The sequence below is a fragment of the Thalassophryne amazonica genome, chromosome 4, assembly GCF_902500255.1.
Source record: "Thalassophryne amazonica chromosome 4, fThaAma1.1, whole genome shotgun sequence".
Classification (NCBI taxonomy): Eukaryota; Metazoa; Chordata; class Actinopteri; order Batrachoidiformes; family Batrachoididae; genus Thalassophryne; species Thalassophryne amazonica.
Genome location: NC_047106.1, coordinates 73,315,280 through 73,337,602, shown reverse-complemented (window position 1 = coordinate 73,337,602; position 22,323 = coordinate 73,315,280). Strand labels below are relative to the sequence as shown.

Here is a 22,323-nt window from a genome sequence, read left to right as displayed (position 1 = left end):
CCGGTGGTCTGCATGGGTCTTGGCCCTCGTCCGGGCCTTCAACAAGGCAGAACGGGCGGTGCGCCACACCCGATGGCACCTCCGAAGGTGGGCCCGGACCGAGGGCACACTGACCAGTGGCAGAAGACACCTGGCTGTTATGTGCATACTCGATCCAGGCCAGGTGGTTGCTCCAGGCCGTCGGGTGCGCGGATGTCACACAGCGGAGGGTCTGTTCCAACTCCTGGTTGGCCCGTTCTGCCTGTCTGTTTGTCTGTGGATGGTACCCGGACGAGAAGCTCACAAAATCCAGGCCGATGTGGGACCAGGGGCGATGAGGCACAGGAAGCGGTTGGAGCAGTCCTTGGGACTTCCTGTGGTCAGCTTTGCCCCTGGCGCAGGTGGTGCAGGCCTGGATGTACTCCTGGACGTCGGCCTCCATAGACGCGCTGCCGGACAACTGCCACGGTCATTCGCACCCCCGGATGACAGGAGAGCTTGGAACCGTGACAGAAGTCTAGGACCGCAGCCCTGGCCTCTGGTGGGATGTATAGTCTGTCCTTAGGTCCAGTTCCCGGGTCCGGGCTTCGTGCCAGGGCCTCCCGGATGATCTTCTCCACGTCCCAGGTGAGGGTGGCCACGATAGTGGATGGGCTCCGGTGGATCCGACAGCGCAGTTTTGACCTCCTCTTCGTGTACCCAGGACAAGGCATTCGATCTCTGGTTCTTGGTCCCGGGGCGATAGGTGATCCGGAAGTCAAAACGCCCAAAGAACAGTGACCAGCGGGCTTGCCTGGGGCTCAGCCGCTTGGCGGTCCTGATATACTCCAGGTTCCGATGGTCAGTGAAAACCGTGAATGGCACAGACACTCCCTCCAACAGGTGTCTCCACTCCTCAAGAGCCTCTTTCACCGCAAGGAGTTCTCAGTTGCCGACGTCATAGTTCCGTTCAGCCGGGGTCAACCTGCGAGAAAAGTAGGCACACGGGTGAAGAACCTTATCAGTCTCTCCGCTCTGGGATAGCACGGCTCCTATCCCTGAGTCAGAGGCGTCCACTTCAACCACAAACTGGCAGCTAGGGTCGGGCTGCACCAACACTGGCGCAGTAGAGAACCATCGTTTCAACTCCTTGAATGCGGCTTCGCACCGATACGACCAGGTGAAGGGCACTTTTGGAGAGGTCAGGGCTGTCAGGGGGCTAACTACCTGACTGTAGCCCTTAATGAACCTCCTATAGAAATTAGCGAAGCCGAGGAACTGTTGCAGCTTCCTACGGCTTGTTGGTTGGGGCCAATCTCTCACCGCCGCAACCTTGGCCGGATCAGGGGCGACGGAGTTAGAGGAGATGATAAACCCCAGGAAGGACAAAGAAGTGCGGTGAAACTCGCACTTCTCGCCCTTCACAAACAGTCGGTTCTCTAACAACCGCTGCAGGACCTGACGTACATGCTGGACATGAGTCTCAGGATCCGGAGAAAAGATGAGAATATCGTCCAGATATACGAAGATGAATCGGTGCAGGAAGTCCCGCAAGACATCGTTAACCAAGGCTTGGAACATCGCGGGGGCGTTGGTGAGGCAGAACGGCATGACCAGGTACTCAAAGTGACCTAACGGGGTGTTAAATGCCGTCTTCCATTCGTCTCCCTTCCGGATCCGAACCAGGTGATACGCATTCCTAAGATCCAGCTTAGTAAAGATTTTGGCTCCATGCAGTGGGGTGAACACGGAATCTAACAACGGCAACGGGTATCGGTTGCGAACCGTAATCTCATTCAGCCCCCTGTAATCAATGCATGGACGGAGTCCGCCATCTTTCTTGCCCACAAAAAAGAAACCTGCACCCATCGGGGAGGTGGAGTTCCGGATCAGCCCGGCAGCTAATGAGTCCCGGATGTAGGTCTCCATTGATTCACGCTCAGGTCGTGAGAGGTTGTACAGCCTGCTGGACGGGAACTTAACGCCTGGAATCAGATCAATGGCACAATCGTACGGACGGTGCGGGGGAAGGGGGAGTGCCAGATCCTTGCTGAAGACATCAGCAAGATCGTGGTACTCAACCGGCACCACCGTCAGATTGGGAGGGACTTTGACCTCCTCCTTAGCATGTACACCGGGAGGAACCGAGGAGCCTAAACACACCCGATGGCAGGTTTCGCTCCACTGAACCACCACCCCAGACAGCCAATCAATCCGGGGATTGTGCTTCAACATCCATGGGAAACCCAAAATCACGCGGGAGGTAGAAGGAGTCACAAAAAACTCGATCTCCTCCCGATGATTTCCAGACACCACCAGAGTTACAGGTTGTGTCTTGTGCATGATTAAAGGGAGAAGGGTGCCATCTAGTGCCCGCACCTGCAATGGCGAAGGAAGCGCCATCAGAGGGAGCCCTACCTCCCTTGCCCATCTGCTGTCCAGCAGATTCCCTTCTGACCCCGTGTCCACCAGTGCTGGGGCTTGAAGGGTTAAATCCCTGCTTAGGATTGTAACTGGGAGTCGTGTGGAAATATGTGTATGTCCCACGTGAATGTCTTGGCCCACACTTAGCCCAGTTTCTAAGGGCGGGCGTTGGTGTTTAACCGCTTGGGGCAGGCTCTCTGCAGGTGCTCATTAGAACCGCAGACAAAACACTCCCCGCGGGCCAGCCTCTGCTGTCTGATAGGTGGTCTAAATGTGGCCCTGCTCGTGTCCATAGCTTCGTCAGCAGGGGGAGCTGTAGCCACATGGAGCGTTGAGGCTGTGGAGCGTGGGGAGGGCGGAACCTTTTCCAACCCGGAAGGGAGAGGGACGGGGCGTGCCCGGCCACGTCCTTCGTCTCGCTCCCGACGGCGTTCCTCCAACCGATTGTCTAACCGTATAACGAGATCGATAAGTCCATCTAAATCCCGCGGTTCCTCCTTAGCTACCAGGTGCTCCTTCAGGACCGATGACAGTCCATTTATGAAGGCGGCGCGGAGTGCAACGTTATTCCAGCCGGACCTCGCAGCCGCTATGCGGACGTCGACTGCATATTCGGCTGCGCTCCGGCGCCCCTGTCGCATAGACAGCAGCACTGTTGAAGCGGTCTCTCCTCTGTTAGGGTGATCAAACACTGTTCTGAATTTCCCTCACAAACCCAGTATAAGAGGTAAGGAGCCGTGAGTTTTGCTCCCAAAGCGCTGTAGCCCAAGCGCATGCCTCCCCACGAAGCAAGTTAATAACATAAGCCACCTTGCTGGCGTCAGACGCATACATCACGGGTCGTTGTGCAAAGACGAGCGAACACTGCATCAGAAAGTCCGCGCACGTCTCCACACAACCCCCGTACGGCTCTGGGGGGCTTATGTATGCTTCAGGGGATGGCGGGGGGGTTCGTTGAACGACCAGTGGAACGCTAATGTCGGGCACCGGGTCGGCAGGAGGAGGAGCCGCAGCAGCGCTCTAATCACGCGCTCTAATCACGCGCTTCCACCTGTGCGGTGAGAGCCTCCATCCTGCGATTAAGGATGACATTTTGCTCGGTCATCAAATCCAGCCGAGCGGTAAAGGCGGTGAGGATTTGCTGCAACTCACCGAGCACGCCAGCTCTATCCTCTGAAAGCTGAAAAAAGCTAACTACTAGGAAGGAAGGAAGGAAGGAAGGAAGGAAGGAAGGAAGGAAGGAAGGAAGGAAGGAAGGAAGGAAGGAAGGAAGGAAGGAAGGAAGGGGATAAAAAAAAGATCATTTATTTTCACACCATATAGACTTGCTGGCATATCATCCAAGTCATGCACAATCAGATAGTTTTGACTTATGGTTAAAATTTTAAACAAACTAATTCCGGACGTTATTGAAATTAACATCATGTCTGTTGTTTTATGAAGTGAAAATATCAGCCATATGTTTTAGTTTTAAAGTAATGAACTAATTTTAAAGTTTTTAGCATTCAGACACACATGCCACAGTGCATTATGGGTAAATACTGTTCATACTGCCATGAACACTGCCATAGATGGAATTCATCTGTTACAAAGATGGAAGAATGCAGTCTTAGCGATTTCTCTAATGTGTAGGTCGTGGGATCAAAAAACACCCCAAGGTTCCTCATGTTGTCAGTGTGATGTATGACACACAAGTCTAGGTTAATCATTAGCTGGTAAAACTGATGTCTTTGTCTCACAGGACCAAGGACTATCATTTCCATTTTCTTTGAATTTAAAAGTCAAAAATTGCTCAACATCCAGCTTTTCACTGAAGCAAGGCAATCCTCTAAAGCCAGCGTGCCTAACCAGTCAATCCGGTCCACCAGTCGGTCTAGTCAACCAGTCAATCGCGGGCTGAGTTCCAGTCGATCACATGGGAAGAAAATGTCATGCGGTTCTTCCTATCTGCGCATGCGCAGGGTTGAAAGGGTGTGAGAAGCTACAGTAGAAAGGAAGTGGATGCTACAATGACAGAAGCTAAAAAAAAAAATCAAAAAATCATTCAATGGGAGGAGGATTATTTTTTTAATTATTCAAATGGCAAATCAATCTGTCTTATCTGCAATGCAAATGTGGCTTGACCGAAGAAAGAGATTGTGGAGTGGCAATTCAGAATGGCATTTCAAGAGCTACGATGCAAACTTTGTGGCTAAATCATCTCTGCGCGCCCGAAAAGTCTAGGACTACAGTGTTTGGCGAAATTCTCTCCTAGGTCTTTTGGATCCTTTGGATCTATGTAACGAAGGCCAGCAGGTGTCGCTGTGCAGATGTAGTTAGTAAACCTCACTCCCAACAGCTCAAAAAGGATTCTCTGGTCACGAGGCCAGAGCCCTGGGTTTTAGTCTTCTGGTTAGAGAGTCCGACTCCCATGCCGGAGATTGGGCGAATTAAGGGAATGACGGAACTACAGTTGTTATTATCAATTTCATAGTCTAAAACGATCACACCACATGAAGTTAAGCTCAGCGCTGCTCTGGCTCCAGGCTCGAAGTCTGGAGAAAAAGGCGAGCAGCGCTTTCCTTCCTGTCAGCGCCACGGATCGTGCTCCATAGCAACAGCGGGATTTGTATTGATTATTATGTAGTATAATCAGGGAAGTGTTATGTATGTAACATATGCATTGATTTGTATAATGGCACTGTTTATCATGTTGTTCATCTTCATTTTTATGTGGATTCCAGTGCTGGTTCATTTTGGTGTATAATTTACGCCACCTCTCGACCTGGTGTATATTTTCAGTGCAGCGTACGCCAACGACCACATTGATAAATGCCAAGTAGCGCAGCCGTTTTGGCGTACACCCCATATACGCTCAAATATCGCCGTACGCAACGTTGATACATGAGGCCCATTGAGAGTATTTTAACATTTCATCTTTGTGTTTGGTTTGGTCATTTGAGTTGCAAGTGTAAGGACAAACTAAACAGAATTGTAAAAATGGCTGGGAAAATTGTGGGGAAACAACAGAAGCTTCTGGCCCACATTTACATTGACATGACGAGGAGGAAAGCTCAGAGAGTCCTGACAGACAGCTCTCATCCTCTGTCCTGTCAGGTTGAGCTCTTGAAGTCTGGGAGGCGGTACAGAGCTCCACTGGCCAAAGGTTATTTTAAAAAATCTTTTATACCAAATGCCGTTGCCATTATGAACTCGACAAAGTGACCAACCCACAGACAAAACCTGAACTGCTTTACTTTTGTTTTATTTACTTTACTAGATCTTATTTTACATGTAATGTGGAGTTGCGTCAGGAAGGGCATCCGGCGTAAAACCTGTGCCAATTCAACATGCAGATCCACCTTGAATTTGAACAAGAACAAGGGAGCAACCGAAGGGACTTACTATTCCTATGTATTTTACTATATTTTATTTCTGTTTTATTGTGTCTATTATATGTTTTTATGTATGACAATGTTTGTATTCCAATGTTGTCTTTTTTTGTGCTGGTGAGCCAAAAACAATTTTCCACCTCAGTGGACAATAAAGAATTATTCTATTCTATTCTATTCTATTCTACTTGTACTATCTATGTGTGATGAAAGCATAGAACATGCAGAGACATTCACTTATCTTGGCAGTGAGATACATTTATCTGCGTCCTCAGACTTCCAGATTGAGAGACATTTGGGAAGACTTTCTGAGTAATCAGATTGCTGGATAGAAGTGATTGGCAATGAGAACATCATTGCAAGACAATGAAAGTCCATGTCTTTAGGGTACGGGTGCTTCCTGTCTTGGTGTATGGTTGTGAGACTTGGACAAAGGCAACAACTGGATGTCTTTACTAAGTCTCTTCATTTGATCACTGGATACCACTGGAATGGCTTTGTGTTAAACAAGCGGTTACATAAGGAAACTTTGATGATGTGTATCACTTGCATTTTGAGAGAATGTCAGCAATGACATTTTGGACATGTGGCATGTTCACCGTGCATCATTCAGCATGTAGGTACTCAGTGTTGAGGATCTCAGCAGCTGGAGAAATCCAAGGGAATGCTCACATTTCTCCTGGCTGTGGAAGATATATGCTTGATCGAGAGGTGAGGAACAACCAATTGTCTGACTGAATGGTTGCCATCCAGGACCAAGAGCACCTCTGTGGTATGGTGGATGCGGTGACATGCGGCACAGCACATGCTCCAACACGACTTGACTCTACATGTCCTTATGAGTCTGTGTCCATAGCAGTTTCCTCTTAATATCCCACAAAATTTTCCTCGACCTCGACCCACTCATATTGCAGGGTGTGCAACTTCAAAAGAAGAGCACCGGCAGCCCAGAGGGATGCTAATACACATATACAGTTACTTTCTTGACCAAAAATGCATGTAAAAACACAACAAGCCTTCACATTCCCACTCTCTTGCTGTTTAGTGTGCACACACCCTTGCAGCAACCTGTAAAACTTCCATTAATGTTGCTTTTAATGCTTCAGCTTTGTCTCCTCTGGTTCCCTTTTTCCTGTTTTCTCATTTGTTGTGCCTATTTGTACGTATTGTATTCTTGTTTTGTTTTTTTTTTCCTTTTATCAGCATCTCCCCCTACAGCCAAGCTTGTGATTCAGCAGGGGTAGTGCAACAAGCACTACCCCTGCTGAATCATTATCAAACAGCCCCATGACTCTTCTGAAGGACTCTATCAGAATGATGCAATGAAAATACAACTAAGCCACCTTTTTGTTACTCAGGCTGAGCCAAAACAGGCTGTCTCATGGGACCAGACCTTAAGTCTGTGACTTTATGCCAATCGCCAAAAGTATCTCTTTGCAAGACTACAAAGCATTTCAGCGGTATTGCATAAGCTGTTATTGTAGTGCTACTTAAAAAGCAAGCATGGGAGCTTCGTGGCTTCTCATCACTAGTGTCAAAGGGAAGGGGGTGTGTGGATGCACATGCAACAGGTATTACTGGCAGTGAGGCAATGGCTGTTTTCATTATGTGAGTCAGCATGCACATCACATTTTCCAGGTTTCCAACATAGGTTGAGCAATACCCCCCCCCCCCCCCCCCACCACCACCACCACCACTGAGTGTCTCCAAGATCACAATGTCCGTGTGTGTGTGTGTGTGTCTGTGTGTTGGGGGTGGGGGGTTCCGCTTTCAGGTTGTCACAAAGTGCACATACTACATTTTCGTTATCAAGTTCCGATTCTTTGTGCCACACCTGAGTTCACCACACTGTAGGCACTGTGTTCCAGGATGCTCAATGTGCAGTTTGCTTCTCCTGTGAGGCCAAACTGGTGCTGTAGTCCTGTACTGTGTTGTTCAGGTTGTCCTTGAAACATTTCCTTGGTTCACTTGCCTACTACTATTTTACCGTAGAAGAGCTGTTTGGGGATCCTGAAGTCACTGGAGTTAACGTGTCTGAAAAGTAGGGATGAGCAAGTACACCACTGTCTGTATCTGTATCTGTACTCGTAGTGGGCAGGGACTAAACTGGAAGTGGGTGTGGTTTAATCCAAAATGGGTGGTGCTTAAATCTGTACATTATTTTAAGTCTGAAATCGATATGGATTGATCAGAAGTTGCTGTATTTATTGTTTATTTGAAAACTATTTACAGAACAGCCTCAAAATTGAGATTCAAATCAATGTTTTTGATCACAAAAGTAAGAGAACTACTTACAGAACAAGTTTTATTAACTCAGAACATGAATATTCTTAAGTGTATGAATGAATAACAGAACAGCCTCAGAATTGACATTCATTGTTGTAGGAAATTATGAACTACGTATGCATGTCATACTCAACACAACTTTCTTTTTTGTAATTTTATGATCAAACTGTGATTTTTTTTTTCAATTATTTATTTATTTTTACTACCTAACATTCTTGGCATTTTTTTCCACACAAAGTTAAACAATATTGATTAAGGTGTGTGTGTGTGTGTGTGTGTGTGTGTGTGTGTGTGTGTGTGTGTGTGTGTGTGTGTGTGTGTGTGTGTGTGTGTGTGTGTGTGTGTGTGTGTGGTTCGATCATTCGAGCTGTTTTACTGTGAGTCACCCCAAGTTGTACTTTATTCGCACTATGTGTGAAGGGTTCCTTAATAATGTAGGTATTCATGATCTTTGACTGGATAGGATGATTTGACACTGTCATGGAGCATGCGTGTTGATAATGTTGATTTGGCTTATTACCTGCAACAATTAAAAAATGTGTTTTCATAATCTTAGAATGCGCCCTTCATTTGGGTGTGGTAGCGGTCCCCTCATGGAGTCCGCCATGTTGCAGTGATATGTTGGTACAGTAGCCCAAAAGGAACATACTTGCTTTGTCTTTCACATTTTGCAGTGCAACCAGAAACCTGATGTAAAAAAGAAGAAGAATCAGTGGTGGCTCCTCTACACACCCTCTGCTTGTTATTAGTGCAGGCTAACAAATTTGAGAATCCTCATTTCTTTTCTGAAATGGAGGATTATACATACTGCTTATCACAAGAAAAGGAAAGGGAACATTGCCAAAGAATTGAAAATGTGAACGGAACCAATACTGGGACCAGTGATGGCATAATGCCATAGCTTTAAAATTCAGGGTTGCCAGTATTTCCATACTTAGTACTGACTGTACTTAGTACTGACTGTACTTAGTACTGACCCTAAACTATAAAAGCAGCAGACATTGTCTGATGTACACTGCACAGCATACCTGAATGTTCAAATTAATTAAAAAGTTTAAGTAGAGTTAAACTTAAAATTTTCTGCTTACTTAAATATTTCAAGTCTGTGTAACATGGTTTTGCTTTGTGAGTAAATTAAATTCAGAATTTGGATTGACTTGAACTAAATGTATATTAAGTAAGCAAAACTTCAAAGCATAACTTTAGCACAACTTAAAAGAATTAAGCAATTATTTATGAAAATATTTGAGTTGACTTAATGAGTACTTTAACAGGGGTTTAGTTTGCTTAGTTTCAGTGTAGAAGGTTACCAGTTCAAACCCCACCCCTGCCACATTTCTCCATGCAATGTGGAGGAAGGGCATTCGGTGTAAAACGTGCCAATTCAACATGCAGATCCACCTCAGATCTGCTGTGGCGACCCCGAGTAAAAAAAAAACAAGGGAGCAGCTGAAGAGACTTAATGAACACTTCAATTTAATTGTAATCAGGAAGTACAAGTAGCATATAATCAAAACTTTTAAGTTCTGGGAACAATTGACTTTTAAGCTTATGAACTCAAAAATTTTGTGGTAATTGATTTCCTCAATATTTTTGAGTTCTCCTAACTTGTTCGGGTTTACAGTGTAGGACAGCAGTAACAAAGCTTCTGTATTATTGTGTACCTCCATGATTGACACTAACTCCTCCCAGCTAATGTGCAGTATTTTGTGCAAGAATCACTGATGGAAGGAGTCTAGCTTGCAGACGTGTCAGTTATATGCTGTCCAACACTTAGTTCTGTGCATCAGTGAAAATAGCAACTTCACACTATAAACGAAACAAACCAAGATTCAATTTGCTGCACGACAAAACCACCCCTTTTGGACAGACAAAAATTGGCTGTTGGGTCATCTGTGTTCTGTGGCAGCCCAATAAATACAAGAAAACCATTCCCACCAAACACCATGCACCACCTGCAGCCCAACAGTCCCTCCTTTACTCACTGTCAGATAGTGAGCTGAACTCAGCAGGTAAAGTACCTTGAAAAACCATGGGACATTACACAATAACAACACCCTCCTGAACAACACAAATATATGAGTTTGGCCCTATATTTGTCACAGTATAATGTCACAGTACCTATTGCAGCTGCCCTTGTACTGGATTATGTGCAGCACAAGTTTTAAAGAGCGAGTGTCTGATCCCTTAAGCGATGAGTAAATCACAAATGATGGAGTTTAAAGCTGGTGATTATGAAGGCAGAGGAAGGATCATTCTTATTTCCATGAGATCAATATTTAAATCATGGCATCCTCTGCAAAATGCACACACTAAGAAATACAAACAAATCATCCAGTAACTAACTGGGGATTGGACCCACCTAGGGTACCACACTCACACACCCAGATCATTTTTTCCATGATGCACCCAGATATATATGTCTCATGGATGTGCATCATAATTCAGTAAGATCAACCCCCCCCCCCAGTAAAAAGTAAAAGTTTCACTTGTTTTAGGTTACATGCATTCGTATATACTCTGGACTGTGATGAGTGTGTGACGCAAACACAAAGTCTGGTTTGTTTGACTAGAGTAAGTAAGTAAGTAAAGTTTATTTATACAGCACCTTTCAAAATAAAATCACAAAGTGTTTCACATAAGAACAAAGAAATTAAAAACATCAGAAACATAAAACAGATCAGACTAGGTTAAAGCCAGCCTATACAAATGCATCTTAAGCTTCACTTTAAAGATTTCGATTGAGTCCACAGAATGTAAGCCCAACGGTAATGCATCCCACATTTTAGGAGCCACCACCTCGAAACCACAGTCTCCACTGGTCTTCAGTCTTGTCCTAGGTAGGGATGGGTATCGAGAACCGGTTCCTTTCGGGTATCGTTAAGAAATGATTCGATCCACCGACATCAATAAGCTTTGTGCTTAACGATTCTGTTATCGGTCCTTCAGAGTGGCCGTTGTTTTGGCGGGTCTTTGTCAGGAAAATGATCATTTCTCTACATTGATTACAGACCCTGCAGTGGGTCCTTAATCAACTTTTCTGCAGCGCGGCTTTGCTTTGAACCTTGAACCAATCGAAGCGTGGTTCGCAGATTGAAGCAATGCTTCGGTCGATTGCTTTGTTTATTTCTTTCTTTCACTTAATTTTCCCCCGCTAAAACCCTAAAGAGCATACGTCTGTGAGTATTATTTACCTTTTCTATGTTAAACAGACCTGTTATGGTCTTCTGAAACAGTTGATAGATGTATTTTATAACTTAAAAACGGGAGCGATGCTAACGCATTAGCATGTCTATGGCATTTTCAATGTTAAAAGTTATCATTTAGCAATTGCAGCCGTCATCACGTTCGGGTGCATTTGTTTTCAAATTGTAATATTCCTTAAATTTATTTTTGCTTATATATTAATAATCTAATGATTATTATATACAATTTTAGAGAAAGAGACAAAAATAACCTGAATAGAAACACAACAGAAAATATATAATAGCAATTAACGATGAACATAAATAAATAAATACATACAGAAATAAGTGTTTCCTGTGAACACCTAGTGACTCTCACACCTCCATTTGATCCTTGTCTTATTTAAGTTTAATGACAGTTTGTTCGGTCAAACCATATTTTCAATGTGTTAATTTCTTCAGTGATTTCCTCCAGAACTATCTGCCAAACTAGAAAACTGCTGCATCCTAGTAAGAGCAGAATACTACTGAAATGAATCCGAATAAGGAAAGTTGTATTTTTTTTTCTCACCTAAATGGATGCTGCACTCACTCCAGTTTATTGTCTGGAATAGTCCCAGATTGCATTTCAGAGCTTCTAGAATTCAAACATTTTCATGCAGGTGGTGTTGGGGGGTAATTTTGGGTTTCAGCTTTTTTTGTTTTCACCACTTTCATCCCTGAATATGAGTTGTGATTCACTTTTGTGCGGATTAAAGTTACTAACTGGGACTCCTGTCTCGTTGCGAGAAAGAAACGAGAACCATCCTCCGTTCTGTTCACACAGCTCCAAACGTTGCGCGGCTCTCTGACAAGTCAAGATAGAATGATAGAATTCAGTCTGAATTAATAACTTCAAAGCGAAACACAGTTTTGTTTATTTTTATTTATGTCCAGAGATCAAGGATACAGTGACCAATTTCATATTTATTTACTTTAAGACTCAAGGAAATACATAGAAACCTGTAAAGCCTACTTTTAGTACAAAATTCACAAGGTATCGATAAGGGAATCAATAAGGAATCGGATCGATAAGCAGAATTGATAATAGCATCGATATCGATAAAACCTTATCAATACCCATCCCTAGTCCTAGGCACAACCAACAGGCCCAGATCCAAAGACCTCAGAGGCCTGCTTGTCACATACAGATGTAGTAGTAGTAGTAGTACTAGTAGTAGCAGTAGTAGCAGTAGTATTAGAGTGAGTGCTCTGGGCCACGGCTGGGCCTGCTGGTAATGGTCTGGCCCGTCTTAGACAGAGAGGTACATTTCACTATATGTACTAGAGGAGCAGTTCCTTCCCTTCTCCAAAGTGTTATTGTCCCATCATATTGTCAGAGATTATCTTTGGTTCTTTTGTCCACATAATATTGTGCCAGTTATTCTAGTCAGATGCAGTGCCCCACTGCACTGAGGAAGACAGCCCTCAACATAGGATCATCACTTTCGCCTCTTGATCGCCTGCCCTCTAGTGTGTTGTAGTACTTGTGTGCTGACTAAGGCGTAGTCTTTACGGAGCCCATCTGCAGCAGTCCAGAATGAGGGGTGGTGATGCCCGATGAGCTGGAAGAAGGAAGTATTCCAGCCGTCGCATGCATTGATCATCCCATCTCCTCCCTCAAGCGTGACCTGATGCACATTCCAGATGGGGATGCCAAAATAAAAAATATTTAAATCATTTTATTTACTTCAATCACATAAATCCCATCAACTAAATTGAAGGGATGATGCTCAATCAAAAATCTGGAGGTTGTGTGACTTCTTGACCTGAGGGCAGGCCTTATATATAGAGGTATGACCCAATAGCCTTGTGATACTGAACAATAGGACCCAATGAGTGTGTTAATGTGGTTGAACAAAAAAAAACTGTTGTAATTCTGCAACAGTAGGTCTTATATGGCTTTTTTAAATGTGTACTTTGAGAAAACCTAAGTGTGAACGGAGGTGTGGAAGATTAACTCATCAAATGTGTCAACTGAGGAAAAAGCTGTACAACACAATATTGTTACGTTTGTGATCTTTTGTCTATTAGTACCCTGTCACCCTTAGAGATAGGGTGAGGAGCTCGGTCACTCGGGAGGAGCCTGGAGTCGAGCCGCTGCTCCTCCACGTCGAAAGGAGTCTGTTGAGGTGGCTCGGGCATCTTTTCCGGATGCCCCCTGGACGCCTCGCTGGAGAGGTGTTCCGGGCACGTCCCATTGGGAGGAGGCCCCGGGGAAGACCCAGGACACGCTGGAGAGACGACATCTCTCGGCTGGCTTGGGAACACCTTGGGGTTCTGCTGGAGGAGCTGGGGGAGGTGTGTGTGGATCGGGAGGTCTGGGCGGCTTTGCTTGAGCTGCTGCCCCCACAACCCGACTCCAGATAAAGCGGAAGAAAATGGAAGGATGGATCTTTTGTATAATATCTATCTTTTTTAAAAATGTGAGCTTTTGTCTTTTTTTATTAAGGGTGTGAGCTTATGTCTTGTGAGTTCATGTCATGGAATCTTCTTCAGAGGATGCTTTTCCTCAGATTACATGTAAACAGGTATAGTGGAACTGCAAACACCCCAAATGCACTTGCACTATGCACTTTAGACTGTGCACTATGGAGCGTTACGATAGGGCAATTTATGTGTGTTTGTGTGCTTGTGTTTCCCACCTCGTCTGACCCACGCGGGTGTGTGTGCCTGGTGTGCCACTACGTAACAGCAGCAGTGTTTTCCTTTGACCAAGTCGTCCCATAAAATGATGTCTGCTGAATCTGATGCTGTCCTCAAACGGACACTCTCAAACAGAGTGGTTTGAGCCGAGGTGAAACATAAACCGCTGACCTGAGAAAACACAATGACACACATGGATTTAGAATAAAAAAAAGCATCAGAGTGCAGCTGTAATAATACAGTCTGACATCAGTTTGGTTAAATATGGATTATTACAGCAGAAATAGATTTAATGTGAATAAGTTACATTTGATACTTCCAAAAAAACACAACTATGAAAGACAACTGGTGAAGGATGTGAATAGAGTAAGCTTGTGTGTGAATAACGTATTCAATTTCAAATATTGTGCATCAGAAAGTATTCACAGCACTTCACTTTTTCCACATTTTATGTTACAGCCTTATTCCAAAATGGATGAAATTCATTTGTTCCCTCAAAATTCGACACACAATACTCCATAGTCTCAATGTGCTGAGTTTTATTTTTGGTTGTTTTGTTGTTGTTGTTGTTGTTGTTGTTGTTTTGTTGTATTTTGGGTTTTTTGTTTGTTTTTTTTTTAGATTTTTGCAAATTTCTAAAAAATAAAAATAAAAAACTAAGAAATCACATGTACGTAAGTATTCACAGCCTTTGCCATGAAGCTCAAATTTCAGCTCAGGTCCTGATCATCCTTGAGATGCTTCTACAGCTTAATTGGTGTCCGCCTGCGGTAAATTCAGTTGATTGGACATGATTTGGAAAGACACACACCTGTCTACATATGAGGTCAGACAGTTGACAGTGCATGTCGGAGCACAAACCAAGCATGAAGCTAAATTAATTTTCTGTAGACCTCTGAGACAGGATTGTCTCAAGGCACAAATCTGGTGAAGGGAACAGAAACATTTCTGCTGCTTTGAAGGTCCCATTGAGCACAGTGGCCTCTGTCATCTGTAAATGGAATAAGTTTGACTCCACCAGGACTCTTCCTAGAGTCGGCCGCCCATCTAAACTGAGTGACTGGGGGAGAAGGGCCTTAGTTAGGGAGGTGACCAAGAGCCCGATGGTCACTCTGTCAGAGCTCCAGCATTCCTCTGTGGAGAGAGGAGAACCTTCCAGATGGACAACCATCTCTACAGCAGCCACTCCTTAGTAAAAGGCACTTGGCAGCACAGCGGGAGTTTGCCAAAATTCACCTGAAGGATTCTCAGACCATGAGAAACAAAACTCCTGGTCTAATGAGACAAGATTGAACTCTTTGGCATGAATGCCAGGCATCATGTTTGGAGGAACTCAGGCACCATCCCTACAGTGAAGCATGGTGGTGGCGGCATCATGTTTTTCAGCAGCAGGAACTGGGAGACTAGTCAGGATTGAGGGAAAGATGAATGCAGCAATGTACAGAGACATCCTGGATAAAAACCTGCTCCAGAGCACTCTTGACCGCAGACTGGGGCGAAGGTTCATCTTTCAGCAGGACAATGACCCAAAGCACACAGCCAAGATATCAAAGGAGTGGCTTCAGGACAACTCTGAATGTCCTTGAGTGGCCCAGCCAGAGCCCAGACCTGAATCTGGTTGAACATTCCTGGAGAGATCTGAACTTGGCGGCGCACCAATGCTCCCCATGGAGCTTGAGAGGTGCTGCAATGAGGAATGGGTGAAACTGCCCAAAGATAGATGCACCAAGCTTGTGGCAACATACTGAAGAAGGCTTGAGGCTGTAATTGCTGTCAAAGGTGCATCAACAAAGTACTGAGCAAAGGGTTTGATGGATGTGATTTCTTAGTTTTTTATTTTTAATAAATTTGCAAAAAAAAAAAAATCATGTTGTCATTATGGGGTGTTGTGAGTACAATTCCAAGAGGAATTTACTCCATTGTGGAATAAGGCTGTAACACAGCAAAACATTTAAAAAGTGAAGTGCTGTGAATACTTTGTAGGCACACTGTAAATGGACTGTGAGTGCTGATCAGTTTTTTTTTTTTTGTTTTTTTTTAATCTCTTGCAAGCATTTAGGGTCTGGGTTTTCAAACTGCTGTCCAACTAGTTGCAACATCCCTCATAATTATTTCTTTCCTTTTCTGTGTTTGTATATCACCTGTCCTCCAATGTCTCCTATGGTGAGGACAGCTTGATCTGGGTGAGATGGATCTACCCAGTAATCCAGACACCATGGGGTGAACTTTAAACCCTACAGGAGAGAGGAGGTGGCATTTTATGCAGCATGTCCACTTGTAAGGGTGAATCAGACAGAGTGAACATACATTTAATAAATAAATAGCAGCAGTGTACCCTGGTGTTCCTGATACAGACCAAGCCCCACCTCCTCCCATCCAAAATTTAAATGTGAATATTCTATTAAAAACACAAAAACATATTTTAAATATGCCCATACGAAGCTCAGTAGCCCAAGTCATCAGCACACTGACTTTTGTATAGACAGGATCAAAACTGTAGATTTCTATGAGCATCAAACACACACTCAAACACACACACACACACACACACACACACACACACACACACACACACACACACACACACACACACACACACACACACACACACACACACACACACACACACACACACACACACACACACACACAATCATCTTTATATAATACAAGATAATTTAGGGATCCCAAAAGTCATTCTTGCACATGAGCACGAATGACTGTTTTATTAATGTTTTGATAAAGCATTAATATTAACTATTGAGGTTTTTTGGGCAAGAACATGAATCAGCATGTGCAGTATCTGACTGATCAAGAAGAAATCAGAAGAAATTACTTTCTATAAACTTTTATTACTTTTAGCTATTTTTATCAAACACACATGATTGAAAAGTAATGGTCTGAAATTGTTTTTAGTTTCATAGAACGATGGCAGGCAAGAAGTGTTCGTAAGGCATCATGGTACTGTAAGGACTGATGATCCCCAAAATGTTGTAACTCCAGACCCGGCGCCACAAGGGTGCGTTTTGGGGCGATGCCCCCTCACATCATCAACCTCACCCCCTCGGATGTGAGCGTTATCAAAAAATAAAAATAAAAAAGAAAGAAAAAGAAACACTGGAAAATATAGCAAAATATTAGTTATTCAGTAATATCACATATTTAACAAATAAACCAAATTAATTAACTAAAGTAATTAATTTTAAAACAAATGGATATGGCATGTGTCTGTGTTCAAGCGATTTGATAGGTTGAGGGTTGCGCTTGTCAGTGCGACAGAGAGCAAGGCTCCTGAGTCCAACGATTATGGCAAGGTGGACGAATTAAAGCGTGCTCGATTTATTCAAGCAGTGTCAGAGCTGGAGTTCCTGGGATTCGTCAAGTCCAGCAAGCAAAAGGCAGATCATGTAGCACGACTCACTTGGGGAGGGTGTTAAGATTTTGCACACGAGTGGAAAAAGCCTAGTGATCACAGACGCAGCATGCTGCATGAACGAAAGACAAACTTAATAAGGCTGGCATTTGAGAATGACCTAACCAGGAAATTCAGCGGAGAGTGGCGAGATGTCCTTCTCAGAAGATTCAACGCGGCATCCAACTGAAGGCTTCAACTCTTCTGAGGTAGGCTAGCATCCAGTTTCCACACAGAATTTTATGTTAAGATATGGACTTTTATGGTAAGATAAAAGTTATGTATTGGTGAAAATACAGTGGTCCCTCGCTATAACGCGGTTCACCTTTCGCAGCCTCCCAGTTTCGTGGATTTTTTTAGTCCAATTTTGCATGCTTTTTTTTTTTTACAGCGCACTGTGTTCTGCGTCCTCATCAAGCAGGCCGGTCGCAGCACCGCGAAGGGAGAGTACACGCATTGTGTTCTGTGTGTCTGTTTATAAGAATCTTCTCGCCCAGAAGAAAAAAGAGCGCCAACAACTACCCATAACTGTGTTCTTCACTCGGAAAAAGACACCTGCAGCGAGGCCTTCAGCGGAGCGGCACCACGATGAACAGGCACGATCAGAGGAACTGTGAAATACTGGTCAGTCACTATTAATAATTTCTTATGTGTCCAACCTCGTAGGTTGATCATTAAAATTAAATTTGTTAGTTCTAAAAGCCATCATAATTATTTATAGGAAAATGTTCTATTTTTATTTCTCAAACAAATGTTTGGGCCTGAAAACAGGTTGGTCTTATTTTTCTACTAAGGTTTGAACTTTGAGAGTGTTTACACACGAGAGAAAAGTGAGAAAATGTTAATGCCTGTTTGAGAAAAGTTTATAAAGTGTGTAGTGAGGGGTTTTACAGCCTTAAAACGTCTATAATAATTGTAAAAAATAACGCTGACTACTTCGCGGATTTCGCCTATTGCGGGCTATTTTTAGAACGTAACTACCGCGATAAACGAGGGACCACTGTATATCTACATGAAAGGTTTATCTTTGACCCGTTGTGTGACTGTCATGCCCAATTGCGCTGTGTTTGCACTTGTGATGGAGGGCTGTACGTGGGGTTAATCTACTGTCTCATGTCGTTTCTCAGATCAGTTGTTGGTTTGGTTTTGTGGTATGCAGGAGATCCCTTGACCGAGGGTCTATACGTTCAAATAATAATTAAAAAAATACTGTCATCACTCTTTACTCTTACTCAGTCAGTCTCTTACAACGGTGTAGCCTAAATACACAAGCTTTCTAGGAGCGCACCCAATTCATTACACACACTCAGAGGCACATCCCCTCCAGTGCGCACTTTTTTTGGGGGGTGGGGGGGGACGACCCTGCCCCCTGTGATAAACTCATCGCCTCCTTAATATTTTTTTCTGGTGCCGGGCCTGTGTAACTCATTTAGAAGCACTGTTTTAGATGAGCAATTATTGCATTATTTAATTTACAAAATCATTGCTTTATTTGTCATTGATAAGCAAAATCACCCTTGGGTCTGATTTGGTCTAGTGGCTGGTCAAATCCTAGCCTGACCAGAAACTCACTAAGGGCCCTCGGGCAAGGTCCTTAATCCCCTAGTTGCTCCCGGTGTATAGTGGGCGCCTTGTATGGCAGCACCCTCACATCAGGGTGAATGTGAGGCATTATTTGTAAAACGCTTTGAGCATCTGATGCAGATGGAAAAGCGCTATATAAATGCAGTCCCATTACCATTTAGGGTCCAATTTGACCCAACACGGAAAGATTATTTTAGGAGATTTTTTTAAAATTACACAATCAAGAAGCATTTTTGTTTTGTGTGTGTGTCATAAAACAAATAGAAATCCACTTGCATACCCCCTTTTGGGTAATAATCGGCTAAATCACTGTGACTTCCACCAATTAACAAAACAGGACCATCAGAATTCCATCCCAGTACCTTAAAGGTAAAAATGGAATTAAAAGAATACCCAATTCACAGTGCTAAAAACATTGAAGAAAGGGGTATTACATACCTTTAATTACATACCTTTAACAGAATATTGGTGTGTATGTAGTGAATTTTTAAGCAGGTTATTACCTGCAGTTTGTACTTGCAGCTGAAGTCTTGTTTCGGCAGTGTGTCATAAAAACATACTTCCTTGCTTGTGAATGACACAGCTATCTGGAAATTTCAAGAAGAAGAACCAATATCAAAACAAAGGCACAATAAAAGGATACGTGGAACACACTGAAATGATTTCTAAAGTGATGGGCACAGCTAACCAAAAACTTAGCTTTGATAACCGCTAACTGAAAAGTTAACTTTTATAACACTAAACACTGAAGTTAACTTTTATAACACTAAACTGATAAACCACTAAAAAAATTTAGCAGAAGCTACGGCTAACCGCTAACTTTCAGTATTGTCCCCGGTACACTCTCATTTACTGACAAGCCAGTTTTGAGTTTAAGTACCGGCAACACTTCTGATTACAATCAAAAACAAACCCAACACAACCAATAAGTCAGCACTTCTGTCTTTGTGCCCCCTACCCACTGCTATAAGGAAGAGTTGTTTACATTCAACATACTGTGCTCCAGACATGAGGCAGAAGTCATGAAAAGCAAAGCAGGTTATGGGTAGATGGGTCAAAATGCATAGAACACTGCCATCCAGTAGATGGCAGTGTGAATAGTGCCTGCCCAAATACTACATGGTTGTTGCGCTGAATCACAGTTACCAAACAGAATTTTCAGTTTTGTAAATGCCTTTTTTACAAATGAAAAAATGACATATTTTACAAATGCACATTTATTTGTAAAAACCAACACACACATTACAGTACCTTCTGTGTTGGTTTTGACATATAATAAACAAACCGATTAGTGATGAGCGGAGGCTCATTTTCCCATAACGCCTTTTGATATCTGTGTGACATCTGTTAATGTTCAAACCTTAAGAATTAGCACATTATTTTAAAATTAAAAGATATGTGTTAGATTTTCACTTTGTACAAATGACAGAGTTGACATTAATGTTGTTAAACTACCCAGATTAATTTGGTTTATAAATCAATCAATCAATCAATCAATCAATCAATTTTTTTATATAGCACCAAATCACAACAAACAGTTGCCCCAAGGCGCTTTATATTGTAAGGCAAGGCCATACAATAATTATGTAAAACCCCAACGGTCAAAACGACCCCCTGTGAGCAAGCACTTGGCTACAGTGGGAAGGAAAACCATAAGTCAAACCTGCTTTCCTTTTGAGGACCTCGGCCTCACGGCTGGCCGGCTGTATGCTGTAAAGGGTAATGACTTTTGTTTTTTTTTTGTTTGTTTGTTTGTTTTTTGTAGCAGCCTGGCGGTTAGGCTCATAAGTCAAACCTGCTTTGCTTTTCATGACTTCTGCCTCACGTCTGGACCATTGTATGTTGAATGTAAATGACTTCTTTTGTAGCAGCCTGGCAGCCAGGCCCTTTCTGCTGGGATAGAGTTGAGTTGATTTCTCTAAACAATGCTAAATTCCTCCATGGTGGCCAAAAAAGACTGATCTTAGAAAGTAAAAATTTATTCCTAAATCCCAACTGCATCATAATCAACATATATGAAATCCTTTCCCTTATTGTAATTAATATTTCCACCAAGGTTTATACACAGAGCAAGCGAGAGAGAGAGAGAGAGGGGGGGGGGGGGGGGGGAGAGAGAGAGAGAGAGAGAGAGAGAGAGAGAGAGAGAGAGAGAGAGAGAGAGAGAGAGAGAGAGCTGTTTTTAATTCTGCTTAAACTCAAAGAGAGAAAGGTAAAAACAAGCAGTAAGCTCGTTAGCACACGTAATTAAGTACTGATCAATAATTGTTACTGAAAGTAAATGTTTGTTTTTGCTAATTATGCTTCAGCATCATTTCTACAACCTGCAGATCAATAATTTATTCATTGCTTGAAATGCATGTTTATCTTGTCTGTCCTGCCCAAGTAACTGTGGCGACATCAGTTATCGATTTATAAAGTCATTTACATCAATAACATTATTGTTCCAGACAAAGAATGGGTTGATCAGGAGACACAGCAGTAATTAAGCTGACTGATCTGCATTTAAAGTCATGTCATCACCTTGTGGACATTATGCAGCAGCACCACGTCTGTGACCCAGAGGTCTTTGGGTCTGACGGTACTGTTTTGTAGTCGATGCATGTGTAGAAGAGACATTTCATCTGCAGTCCGGAGCCCCACAGTTCCTCCTTTACTCACTGTCAGATAGTGAGCTGAGCTCTGCAGGTAAAGTACCTTGAAAAACCACAGGACATGACATAACAACACCCCTCCGAGCAACACAAATATATGGGTTTGACTGAGTGACAGCATCACCACACTACCTACTACATATGGCTGGAATATTGACCTTCAAAGCAGCTTTAGTGGAGCTACCTTTGTACTGGATTGTGTGCAGAACAAGTGAGCGTCTGATTCCTTAAGCGATCAATAAATCACAAGTGAAGGTGCTCTAAGATTCAGAGCTGGTGATTGAGAAGGCAGAGAAGCAGATGCACGGCCTCATTCTGATGAGAATGGATCAATATCAAAGCACTGTTCACGGAGAGGTTGTCATGTCGGTGTTCTCTGCAACAACACACAGGCCATCTGAAGCCAGCGACTCAGCTCAATGGTACCATGCAGTCATGCTTTGTCAGTGTAAGGCAGAAATATTTCAGACAAAATGCAGAACACAGCTGACACATTACACTATGTGCCACTATCTGCACAGTGAAGGAGAAGTAGGAGCTGCAGCACTGCAGAGGTTGTTCCATCTGTGGTGGAAGCACAGCTTCAGTGACAGAGATATAAATATGTAACAAGGCCATGTTTCATGCAGCACTAAAAATTCTACTTAGTGCGCACAAGATACAGTTATTTCCCATGTTTGAGTACTTCATGTGTGCCTGATAAGTGCCTGTGGTGTGACAAATTACCAAGTATGTACAGATCATTAACCCTCTGGGGTCCATAGATG

General features: G+C 43.4%; 1 protein-coding gene across 1 annotated transcript in view; it reads right to left on the bottom strand.

Moving 5' to 3' along the window:
- LOC117508369 (WD repeat-containing protein 49-like) overlaps positions 1–22,323 on the bottom strand; it is a 209,099-nt gene that overhangs the window by 168,179 nt on the left and 18,597 nt on the right. Inside the window, exons 4-7 of the mRNA XM_034168121.1 lie at positions 21,426–21,599; positions 19,409–19,492; positions 16,051–16,143; positions 13,909–14,080 (exon numbers count right to left, since the gene is read on the bottom strand). Of these exons, the coding sequence (XP_034024012.1) occupies positions 13,909–14,080; positions 16,051–16,143; positions 19,409–19,492; positions 21,426–21,599 (523 nt within the window). The remainder of the gene's footprint in view (positions 1–13,908; positions 14,081–16,050; positions 16,144–19,408; positions 19,493–21,425; positions 21,600–22,323) is intronic.